Here is an 11,643-nt window from a genome sequence, read left to right on the forward strand (position 1 = left end):
TTCTGGTTTATCCAACTAGCAGCTACTGGGTCGTTGACCCAAAAATCTCTGTCAACTGGCGCACTGTGATTTGTTGTCGAATTAACAATCAATGATACTGCATTATTTTTCATTGTTTAATTCCTATTCACAGTGAAGAACTCGGAGTCTTCGCTGATTTACTGTTGCCAAACTTTGCCTAATGTAGCTGAAAAACTATGACACTAGGACATAGAGCTGAAAAATTACGGTAAAACATCAACAACTATATAGTAGGGAACAAGGACTCGCCTAAAAAACTATGCTCTACTAACATTTTTTTTTTTGCGAACTTACCATGGCGCGCGTGACAAGCTATGAGACACCATGCAAACAAACCCCAAAAGATTATGTTTATGTTGTTGAAAAGAAAATCACAAAAAGATGAGCTACAGATATGTACATCATATATATATCCGCGTCAGCAGTAAAATTTTGGGTTTTCGTTTGCACTGAAGGTGCACGGTTAGTCGCGCTCGTCAGGTTCTTAACAAGAGAATCTCCCGACTGGTTCACTGTATGTCTGTCTCTAACGATTGAGTCACATGTCTGAACTCCTGCAAAATCATGGAGGGTTGCCATCGATGACCTGGTAGCCCATTGAAACTTCAGGAACTGATGACGTACCATGGAGGACCTGGTGGAACCAAGACTCGAGCAAGAAATCCAGAAAACACGAAATGCATGAGTCATCACTGACTTCAGCAACTACTCCACTCCTCATCAAGCTTGATAGCTGGTGTAGAATTTTCATGGTCACAAGCACAACAGCATGCTACACGTCTCTTTTATCTTTCTATGTGTGGTTACAAACTATCAGGAAGATGCACTTTTGTCAAATTTAAACACACAGCACCTCAGTCAAGTGCTTCAATACAAGCGGCAGCTGCCTGAAAAAACACAAAACCGGGTTCAAACAGGCTGCTGCCGAACCAAGCTAGGTCCAAACATAGCCTGTGGAACTGTGGAAGAGAAGGCCATAGACACAAGACAAAATCACGCGTCAATTGACTATAAGCTGGGGAACAAAAACACCAACCACACAGTGTGAATCCACTTTTAAAAAGATACTCTTTTTAGATGAAGTTTAACTTCCGGCTTCTGCACCAACTAGAGATGCACACTGTCATTAACCTCATAAACATCTAGAATTAGGTGGTTACTAAGTCATGGAGATCCACTCTCCATCAATAGCATGATTGATTTGAGGGAGACAGCAGCAAACAAGTTGCTGCCGGTAAGTTCCCCGGTATGGCAGGTCCTTGCTTGTCCTATGCACTGGCAGAAGCAGCAAGATTATTTCCTTTCAAGGAAGGAACAGTAAAAAAGATTGCAGTTTACTGTGAATAAAAAGGACAGGAACACCAGCAGAGACAAAGCAAATATTCACTCAAATCGGTGAGCCCTACATCTCTGTGAAGGACAAACAAAAGATGATCCCCTGAGAGATCTTGATGACTAGGCTGATGGTGGCTGTGAAGTTTGGTACATGAATATGATTCCGAACAGCTGCAGATATGCAGATACCAGCTCAATGCTAAACGTTAGCAATCTCCACAAAGTACAAAAATGATGGCACATGCTTCTTGACAACCATAAATTTGACAGCAGTCCCAATCTAAGATGTTTACAGCTACGACAGCTCAAAAGACCAATTAGTGTAGTTCTTCGATACTTCAAAATAATTGGTGCATGGAAACTTGGAAGGCTAACAGAGTTGCTAAAGTAGCCAGGCTCAATCAAAGAGGCCAATGAAGAGGAGGAACAGTACCATTTCTAGATCATTTTGGCATCATGAATCTCATACAAGAAAACCATTGAGCATTACATCGATGTGCAAGGCTACGGTTTCAACAGCTGGATCTGCCAGCTAACAACTAACATGCAGGGCCACAGCTCATCCATTAACTAAAAAAGACCAAAATTGCTCAGCACCATAACGATGCTCTCATAGATTCCTATGTTGACCCTCTTTTCTCAGGGATTGATGTTGTACTATGTATGCCTCTGTAGTATGTACATTTATATGAACGGACAGGCGAAGGGGTTAGCGGCTAACTATTATCCAATTTTCTATTCAGATAAACCTCTTTTCTGCAATCTGATGAGGAAAGTAATCGACCTCACAGCATGCCGGAGACGGCTAACTGGGAGTCCTTTTAATGTTGGGTGAGACAGGTCCATTTTGGGATCCACGCAGGTATCTTTGCCAGTGGACTCGCCTGAGCTACAACCTTGCTCTTCATCCCCACCAATAATTTTAATTTTCTCCAAGGGTACATCTTCAGTATCAGGGAACTGGCAGTAAGCAGAATGAAGTCGGTGGTGAATTTCATCTATTCTTCCAGACCGTTCATCCTCCCTGTCCATGTCAATTAGATCCTGCACAATCATAATGCAGCAGTCAATATCACAAGAACTCTGGCCCCTCAATTATTTTCTATGCTCTAGTAAACCCAAATACATCTCCACATGATATTAAGGAACTAATATTACCTGTGCAGGGAAAGTCCTGAATAATGGAAGAAGCCGGTTTCTGCAGTACTGGTTAAATAAAAGAGTAAGGATGATGAGAGGTATGGTGAAGCCTGCCGCTACTGGTGATTCTTTAAGACCAAATACACCAAGGCCGATGACCTGGGTGAGCACAAGAGAGAATATGACTGTGTTGTGTGCAATTGGCCAATACAAACCACCTGTGTCGTACCTTGTTCGATACACATTGAGCAACTGAAAATGAACACGAACAGTACGTTAGCATGCTATATGGACAAATTTGAGGTAAATAAGAAAATAAATTTTCAAGCATCTCACCTGATTGCGGTATACAACATAACCAAGGAAAAAGTATACCAACAGAAAAGGTAATATCAGAGGAGCCAGCACAGAGCATGTGAAGCCCAATAGACCAAACAACAGAACTTTTGGTACTTCTGTGTGGTAGGGAAACGAGGGAACAAATTCTGTGTCTTCTCTCATTCTCAGAACATATTTCCTTATAAAGTTCCATATCAGACCAAAGAGCTGCATAAGTTCAGATGATAAACTCGCCCATCCTGAGGTCAGGACATAGGTGATGAAGAAGGTAGCCTGGAATAAAGTTATATTCACAGAAAAGCAGAGCAAGTGTTAGATGAAAACTAAATACAGAACAAATATAGTATCTTTCCACATGCAAGAAAATTTCTGTATCTTAATAAAAATCTTATATATGAATTACCTGTCCAGGTACAGCTCTAGCAAGCTGGATAGGAATATCCTTCGGGCTTGATAACACACTCAGTTGACTTATGACAGTACCAGATAACACAGTAACAAAGAATATGTTCCAAATTGTGAAGTACAGCACTTTACAGCATGCACTCCTCTTCCTTTCACTGTGCGATGTAGGACCCTCCAATGTAGAAAATAGCATCATAATTGGTGCAACAGTGTACAGAAATATTTGCAGTATGACACTGGGAAGGTATCCAGTTACCAGCTGCGTCATGTAGTATTTCCTGCACATAGGTAACAGTCAATAGGTGCAGTTTGGAGACAGATAAATGAATAGCATCTAGCGACATGAGATCACAGTATACATCAAACACTATCAAGATGACCTTTACACAGTAAATAGGTGTGCCCAACTCACTTCTTTAATATTCCTCTTAGGAAAGGAAGCCTCTGCTGCAGCTGCTCTAGCTGAGATAATCCTTGTATAAATGTCACCGGTACCAGAAATAAGAACATGAAAACAATAGAGCCTAGCAGTGTAGCTATACGACGAACCCAGAGCTGCTTATAGGGTAGCCAAAGATTGGACCAATAGACATCTTCTGGTTCTGGAGCTAGATTAGCAACCCATTTCATAGGGTTAGTTGTTTGAAGTATTTCTGATGCAACAAGTGCGGCATACCGAGTTTTGAAAAATACAAAAGCAGCTGTGCATTCCTGCATCCAGTTACACATAGTAATTACTAATTTAAAATTCAAAAGTACTGATAAATTGAGCAAAACAACAAATGTATGCAAGCTTAACCTCATCATCTAAGTTCAAGCTGGATTCATTGTCAGGTTTCCGCCTATTCTGCTCGCATTCAGTGTTCAACAACTTGAAAGAATTTGAAGAGGCTCCACAGAGACAACAGCGATAAGTAATGGACCTGCATCCCTGATCGACAGTTTCATCGGTGAAATGTTTGAACTTCTTATATGCCTTCTTTGCGCCAGTCTGTCAGAGTTAAAGATTAAAGTTACACCAAACACACAAAGTGAAATACAAATATGTATAACTAAAAAACATTCAACTCAAGGAATAGGACATTTTTTCACAGATTCATTCCAAAAGATAAAAGAATAGAGATAACAAGGAATATGGCCATAAGCCCTACAACAGGTAGAATTTGACATTATCTGCCATAATCATTATCCATCTATGAGAAAATTTAATCAACAGACACTGCAATGTTATACTTCACCCAGAATAGTAAATGCTCTTCATTAGGAAAAGAGAAATGAGTTTGAGTATCAAGTACCATTATCTTCTGAACTTTCCCAACTTTGTAAACAACTTGATGGAAGAGATAACTAGATGAGTGATACTTTGTGAAGAAATCGTCAACAACATCACTGCATGACTCTTTAGCTGTCTTTGGTATTCCACGAACAAGGACTGTAAAGTGGCTTGGATTTGGTGTTGCGCTTGTAAGGTGAAGGAGCCTCAACCTGGCAATGTGCTTGTACTCCTGAATTAGGGAAAAAAAACAAATAATCAAGAAGCGTTCCAGCTACTAGGAGATAAAGCATCCCATCCATTCAAATGGGCAACGAACTTACAATGTATAGAAGAATACAAGCTACTCCAGAAATTATGTACAGGGCTACACAATGGACCCAGAGCCTGCAATGAAACCAGAATATAAAGTGAACATCAGTCAAATCATGCACTTTGCTCTATTGTACAATGCTCATTCCTCAAGGTCTAAAGAAGTGAAGAATCATGGTAGATTAATCAACACAGAATATTGCCAAGGGCAGAAAACACTATTGAAATGCCAGTAAGATTTAATACAGCATATAATACAAAAACACAACATTTCAGCAATTGGTGATATCACTTGTTAAAATAAAATTGAAAATACTTTGTTCGGCTTACCATCTTGATCTCACTTCCACATTCCCAATTGTAAATATATCCAGTGATTCCGAAGGAATTCGAACATGCTTGATATCTTGTCCAAAATAGTTGAGCGGAAGAATTCCAAAGACGCACAGAACGGCAGCAAGGGAGAAGATGCGTATGCTGTAGAACACGTAAATAAATATATCAGTCTGCCAGTTTGGTTGCTGAGGTTAAACACATGCAGGATCATGCATGTTTGAGGAGAAAGGAAACAAGGAGGAGGTGAAACGGAAGCTTTGCGTACCGTACCTGAATACAAGAATTCTATTGAAAACAACAGCATCCAACCCAGCAGCAGCCAAGATCTCTTCCTCAGTGCACTGCAGGGCTTTCACAATCCAGCCGGTCGACGGGACAAATCTCTCCAAGATAAAAGCCCCTCGGAGCCGTTCATTCTCCTCAGCGATCCTGCGGCCAAAGTAGACCCTGACATTTGCTGGCTGTTTTCTGAGGACAGAGTAGAGCGACAGGAAGAGCACACAGAGGCCGATGTTGATGCCCGCGGAGGTCAGAAGCGCGCTGATTTTCATCTCCCAGTGTCAAACGTGTCACACGCTGACACGGTTTATGTCATCTGTAGAGAAGCATAGTCCTTGGTAGCTGCAGTTCCTGCAGGAAGAGATTGTTATCAAGACATCTAATTTACAAATCCAATTGTACATCACCAACAGAGCACTCTTGGTCTAGAATAGTATAATACTCTGCCTGCAGAACATAAGCAGTGCCAATGTCTTGTTGTGGAAAACGGAAAACCTATAGTCCTTCTTTTTTTAAAAAAAAAACTATACTCGTGGAGTACAAGTTGAGAAGCTAAGATTTCAACTTGAAGTTGGTTAGGTCTGTGTGTTTAGACCAAGCTCACGTGTCCAAAATCAGGCCTTTTGGTGTTGTGGATTTGTACTGGCATGAAGGATGGACTATATGATGTGAGAGAAACGTCAACGTCGTAAGATGGATGGATGTATGTATGGGTGAGGGGCAAGACGATTATACTTTACTCAAGTGGTAGATTCGATTCGATTGGATTGGATTGGATTGGATTCGATTGATTGGTGGAACAATCTTGCGTGCGAGCATGAGCGATACCGGGCAGGCAAGCACGCGATGCAGAATCATTGATTGCCCCAATTTACGCAAGACATTTTTTTTCCAGAAGAAAAAATACTGACTGCTTGAAATAATAATAACATAACAACAGATTAAAAACAGAACAGGAAGCGCGGCCTACCTCCGACGAACTGAACTAGAGTAGAGGAAGAGGGGGAAAGAAGTTGCAGGGGTCGGGGCAACCGGCGGCGAGCAAATGCGCGAACTAGCAACACCTATCGCTGGGGAAGGGCTACTAGGATGGATTCGGCGAGGCAAGCGAATGCCCCGGAGTAGTAGTAGTAGTAAAGGAGAAGGAGAAAATTCAGTTACCTATCCAAGGCGAAGTCCGTGCCGTCCGTGTCCGTTGCAGCAACCGCCGCGGCGATTCCGGGAAAAGGCCTAGCACAGCATTAAGCATCCACGAGAATCAGACGGAGAAAGGGGGGCGGAAGAGGAAAAAAAAAAGAACAATCTGAAGCGAAGAAACGCCTCCTCCTACCTTGAGGAGCGAGCGCGAGCGCGGCAATGGCGAGGAGGCGGCTGGATTGGAGAGAGATAGAGGAATCGGGGAGGGAGGGAGGGAGTTCTTTGTGGTGGGGGAGTTGGGAGGAGGAATCCGAAGCAAACCAACCTGGCCTCTCTCCCTGGGTTCTGGCGGGGGGCGGCTTCGCTTTTCGTCTTCCTCCTCCTGCCAGACAGCAGGCGTTAATCAGTTTGGTTTGAACACCCCCTCTGCTGTTTTTTCTCCCCTTTTCCTCCTCTAAGAAAAAAAAAAGAAACGGGGATTAATTAATTAATTAATTAATTAATTAGATACAGGTAGGTAATGAGCTCTGCTGCTTACGCAAATGACGAGGCTGGGTCGCGCAGGACGGCGGCGGGGCACGTGGTGGGCGCGGGTTGGTTCGCGGGCCCCACGCGCAGCGCCCGCGGGTCGCCACGCTGCCGACACGTAGGCGTCCAGCGGCTTCTTGCTTGGCTTTTGTTCGTTCAGTTGTCCGTTCGTGTGGTCAGCGACGACCGCTGGACCAACCGTTGGATTCAACATCCCCAACGGTTGCGATTGGAATACCGTTGTACTCCGGTATCTTGCCAACAGAATCGGTCTGAATTAGCGTAAGAGAAGATAGTGTTAAAAAAAAGAATTTAGAGTAAGAGATAAGTATTAGTACTCTGTTCGCTTTGGAATTTGGATGATTGCCTTGCTGTTTTCGGGCACGTCATCATGAACCAGGAGAAATGGCCTGGCCGGCTGGTAAAGGCAAGGTGTGAACGAAAACAATAGCCCGAGGCTTACTACGCATGAAGCTAATGGCAGTCATTATCTACCTTGCGTAGTACGTGCCCAAGAAGAAGTACCGCAGATGGCACGTAATTACTGGCAGCTACCGATCGATCATCCCTTTTTCTTTGAAACGGAAGAGCTGCGATTATATTAAAAAGGAGAGGTCCCAACGGGGAAAAACAAACAAACAACTGTACAAAGATTACACGCACTCTGTGACTGTAGGGGCCTCTATGTATCTATGCACATACCACAGCATAACTAAGCTCTACATAACAAGGTAGCCAGATGTTTTGCTCCTACCATTATCCACTCATTTACCTGAATGCAAGATAAAACTAAGTCGCTGGTTGATTCTTGTCGCTCAAAAATTCTGGAATTGCGCTCTTTCCATATTATCAACGTTGCTAGCATTATTAGAATTGCCCTGTGAACCTATCGGGTCCAGGAGCTTTGTGTGTTTGCAACTTCAAATACCGCCCTCTTTATCTCATCCTCCGAAAACGGCTCGGCCAGCATGCTAAGATCAGGGATGGGTAGCTGCAGCTTGTCCCAATCAATATCCCGATGCCGGTCATTTGGTCGGCCCATCACATTTTTGAAATGTTCTTGTATGGTGCTAGCCTTTTCCTCATGTTTTATAGCCCAGCCATTTCCAATTTTTAGGCGTTGAATATGATTCTTTCGTCGCCTGCCGTTAATCTTGATATGGACAAATTTTGGGTTCACATCCCCCGATTTAAGGTTTGTGATCCGCGACGCTTGTCGTTTCCTGAACATTTTGTGTTTGCAGTTCTGGGAATAAAACATGCCGGATAGCCCCGGCACTCGTCGTTTTAATTCTTGGCAAAGAACAATCATCTCCTTTTTTGACTAGTGTGTCTTGCAATTTGCAGATGCAGCACCGACCAGGCCAAACTAGACAGCGACTTTTTTTTTTTAAAAGGATCTACGGCAGGTAAAATTGCCGACCTGAACATTTTGTCTTGCAGTTCTGGGAATGCAAAGGCAGCGACCGCTTCTCCGCTGCTATCCATTCACTCGTTTCTTTATTTGTACTCCTACTGTACGTACACCGCATGTATTTGCAGCCGGGATGAGGAAAAAAACAAGAATATATCAGTGGACACGTGCGATTGCTGTCTAGATAGCACGCACTGCGACTCGTTCCGGTATACACCACGTGCTCGCTTCATTTAGATTTTAGATTTCCTATATATTAATATATTTAGAAAAGCTAAAACGACCTGCTAGTACTTACTCATGATATACAAAATTGTTAAATCCTGGAAAATAATATGGCGGCTCCCTGCAAATCAAGCATGCGTAACCTGTGAATTATGTGTCTGTGATACAGCATGATGGAGTGGTTAGACGTCGCCATCTGCACAGGCGATCGTCAATTAACAAGTCTGACCAGCTTGCAATGCATTTGCACTGATGATCCATGCGTGTATGGTCGAACCCATTTGCATGACTCACCGGCCGGCCAGGACACATGCATGCAAATGGTAGGCAAAGAATTTGCTCCATTCTTTGTTCCAAACGTCATGAACAATGCTCAAAACGGAACTCCTCCAATCCCAGCAGGACACAGCACAGGGTGTTTAAGCAAGGAAAATGTATCGTGGTACGCCATTTATTGGGCCCTGAAAATGCGAGGTGTCTAGGCTGCCCAAAAATTTGTTTCGTTTTTAGGAGGCCCGTACACAGAGCTCGTCGTGGGCCGCACGCGCTGGAGCCCAATTTGATGATTTGTTCAGTAGTATATATATCTCTGTCAGCCCACTCAATCTGAATGGGCCCCAAGACAAGGATACAGTAGTAAACTTGGGCCGTCACGGACCAATTTATTCGCTTCGTCGTCGTCCTCGTCCAGTCCAACCAAAAACAACACCACCCGCCATTGCTCACTCACTCAGTGTATCTTCCTGTTGAGTCCGAAGCGCCTGGTGAAGAAGGCGTCGCGCGCCCACCCGGGCGCCACCGCCAGCGCGGCGAACAGCATCGTCATGTGACCGTACACGATCTCCCTCGGCGGCCGCGCGCCCATCACCCTCCTCGCCACGTGCCTCGCGAACACCCCCGCGTCCGTCGCCCTCCCCGCCTGCGACGCCGCCGCTCGCTCCTCGATCGCCGCCGCGAACTCCCCGTACATCCTCCAATGCCCCTGCCGGGCCAGCCCCACCGCGTTGGCGTGGCCCAGCGACGACCGCACGGCGCCGGGGACCACCTTCACCACGTGGACCCCGAACGGCCGGAGCTCGAGGCGGAGCGCGTCCGTCGCCGCGTGCACGGCCGCCTTGGACGCGCAGTAGGGCGCCGCCCACGGCGTGGCGGCGGTGCCCACCACGCTGCCCACGTTCACCACGCGCCCCGAGCGGCGGGCGACCATGTGCGGCGCCACGGCGCACACCATCCGGACCTGGCCAAGGAAGTTCACGTCCATGGCGCGCCGGACGGACTCCGCGGGGAGCTCCGCCAGCGGGCCCGTGCACCCGACCCCGGCGTTGTTCACCAGCACGTCGATGCGCCCGTGCTCGGACAGCACGCGCCGCACGGCGTTGGCCACGCTCGCGTCCGAGGTCACGTCGAGGGGGAGCACCGTGGCCGCCGCCGCGCCCGCGAGGTCGGGGACGCGGTCGGGGATGTCGGTGGCGACCACGCGGCAGCCCAGCGCGGAGAAGGCGTGGCAGTACTCGTACCCGATGCCGCCCTTGGCGCACCCCGTGATCAGCACCACCGGTTGCTGCTCCTTTGCCTCCTCGCCGTCGCCGGCGACGACTTTATCATTGATAGCAGTAGGACCAGCGTCGTCGTTCGCCACGGCCATGGCCTGCTGCGGCATCTACATGCATCGTCGAATCGAGCGTTCATCCAATATATACGCGTGAACGAGAGACGATTGGTGCATTGTTTATGTTGTGTTTGGGATGTCCGTCAGGAGGATTCAGACGGGGAATATGCACGAGGGATATGCGATCACTCTTGGCGCCTTTCCCTTGGAGGCCTGCATATACTAAGCACTACTACGGATTAACTGGTGATCGTGTTGATGTCGCCGTCGTCTTGTGGGCTCCGGCCGGTGTCCCTGGTGGTTACCCTTTTTTTTCTTGTTGCTCCGGCGATCTTCCGCGCCGGCCGGCCGTTGGGATCCGGCGACCTTCCAAGGCTGCAAAGCTACCTCAAGCTAGCCCAACGTTGGACCGGAGGTGCTTAAGCAATCATGGTGTCGGCTATCGAGCTGGTGACCTAATCGGCACGCGGCATCCGTCCAAGATTGAGCATGCCCACATGCACAAGTGCTTTGATCCTGCCACTGTTGCTCGGTCGGATCAGTGTTCAGCAACCAGTACTTGCTAGCAAAGCAGTCTCTTTTTCTAAAAAAAAAACAAAGAAAGAAAGAAAGAGAGAGAGAACAGTACTAAGCAGCCAGAGATGGACATGCTGCTTGGACCATCACTGTTCCTTGATGTGCAGGCAGCCCAATAATTCAGGACTAGCACAACGACGACAGAGATTGCTAAGGATCAGACAAAGATGGATAAAAGCAGAAACCAAACGTCTTGTTCATCGTTTCAGTCATTTTCTGGTAAAACCTACCTGTACTACAAATCATCGGAAATTAGAAAGAAGCTTCATTGTAAATTTTTGCTGAACAAGTCCAGTCAAACATTCCGACGACACAATTGATCTTCAAATACCACATGTATTATTGTACGACGCTACATCTCGTCAGAGACTAGAATTTTGCAACACAGCAGAAGCTCATTTTATCACGTCATTGGAACAGTCATGTACGACTAGTTTTAAGACTAATAACAAACTGGAATTCATCGTCACAGCAAGACATCCCTGTCCTCTGTATCATGGTCAGATTATTCAAGTCTATACCATTCAGATTTATGGCGGCTAAATTCCTCCGCGCGATAAGATAACATTGTCTTTTTTTACATGTTTATTAATACGCCAAATTGCTAAAGAATTGTAGGTAGGATTGTTCAATTTGTAATCAGGTGCAGCTATTCTAATCCGTATTTGTAGTCTGCCCAATTGGTGATGATGATCCTTTTGGATGGATGCCACT

The 11,643-nt window shown here is 45.8% G+C and overlaps 2 protein-coding genes across 7 annotated transcripts; both read right to left on the reverse strand.

The window, feature by feature from the left end:
* Positions 1-1,770: 1,770 nt before the first annotated feature.
* On the reverse strand, positions 1,771-6,994 carry LOC117849725 (CSC1-like protein RXW8). 6 transcript variants are annotated; one of them, XM_034731380.2, is made up of 12 exons: positions 6,903-6,994; positions 6,602-6,670; positions 5,432-5,782; positions 5,156-5,302; positions 4,837-4,900; positions 4,536-4,745; positions 4,040-4,231; positions 3,653-3,951; positions 3,239-3,518; positions 2,833-3,108; positions 2,515-2,748; positions 1,771-2,400 (listed from the first exon to the last, which is right to left on the reverse strand). In XM_034731380.2, exons 3-12 carry the CDS (start codon positions 5,710-5,712, stop codon positions 2,092-2,094), a joined length of 2,292 nt encoding a protein of 763 aa, XP_034587271.1. In that variant the 5' UTR covers positions 5,713-5,782; positions 6,602-6,670; positions 6,903-6,994; the 3' UTR covers positions 1,771-2,091. The 6 variants fall into 6 exon arrangements, with proteins under 6 accessions (XP_034587271.1, XP_034587266.1, XP_034587270.1 ...); XM_034731375.2 differs by having other exon boundaries at positions 5,432-5,791; positions 6,903-6,993; XM_034731379.2 differs by having other exon boundaries at positions 6,771-6,977.
* Positions 6,995-9,302: 2,308 nt separating this feature from the next.
* On the reverse strand, positions 9,303-10,790 carry LOC117850363 (short-chain dehydrogenase ptmH). Its single transcript, XM_034732190.1, has one exon. It carries the CDS (start codon positions 10,402-10,404, stop codon positions 9,475-9,477), a length of 930 nt encoding a protein of 309 aa, XP_034588081.1. The 5' UTR covers positions 10,405-10,790; the 3' UTR covers positions 9,303-9,474.
* Between the last annotated feature and the right edge of the window lie 853 nt (positions 10,791-11,643).

Source organism: Setaria viridis, chromosome 3, assembly GCF_005286985.2.
Source record: "Setaria viridis chromosome 3, Setaria_viridis_v4.0, whole genome shotgun sequence".
NCBI lineage: Eukaryota > Viridiplantae > Streptophyta > Magnoliopsida > Poales > Poaceae > Setaria > Setaria viridis.

Coding starts and splice junctions, on each gene's coding strand:
- LOC117849725 (XM_034731380.2), bottom strand. CDS start 5,712: ATGAAAATCAGCGCGCTTCTGACCTCCGCGGGCATCAACATCGGCCTC. Junction 3,109..3,238: donor CTAGAGCTGTACCTGGACAG/GTAATTCATATA, acceptor ACTTTATTCCAG/GCTACCTTCTTCATCACCTA. Junction 2,749..2,832: donor ATGTTGTATACCGCAATCAG/GTGAGATGCTTG, acceptor GTTCATTTTCAG/TTGCTCAATGTGTATCGAAC.
- LOC117850363 (XM_034732190.1), bottom strand. CDS start 10,404: ATGCCGCAGCAGGCCATGGCCGTGGCGAACGACGACGCTGGTCCTACT.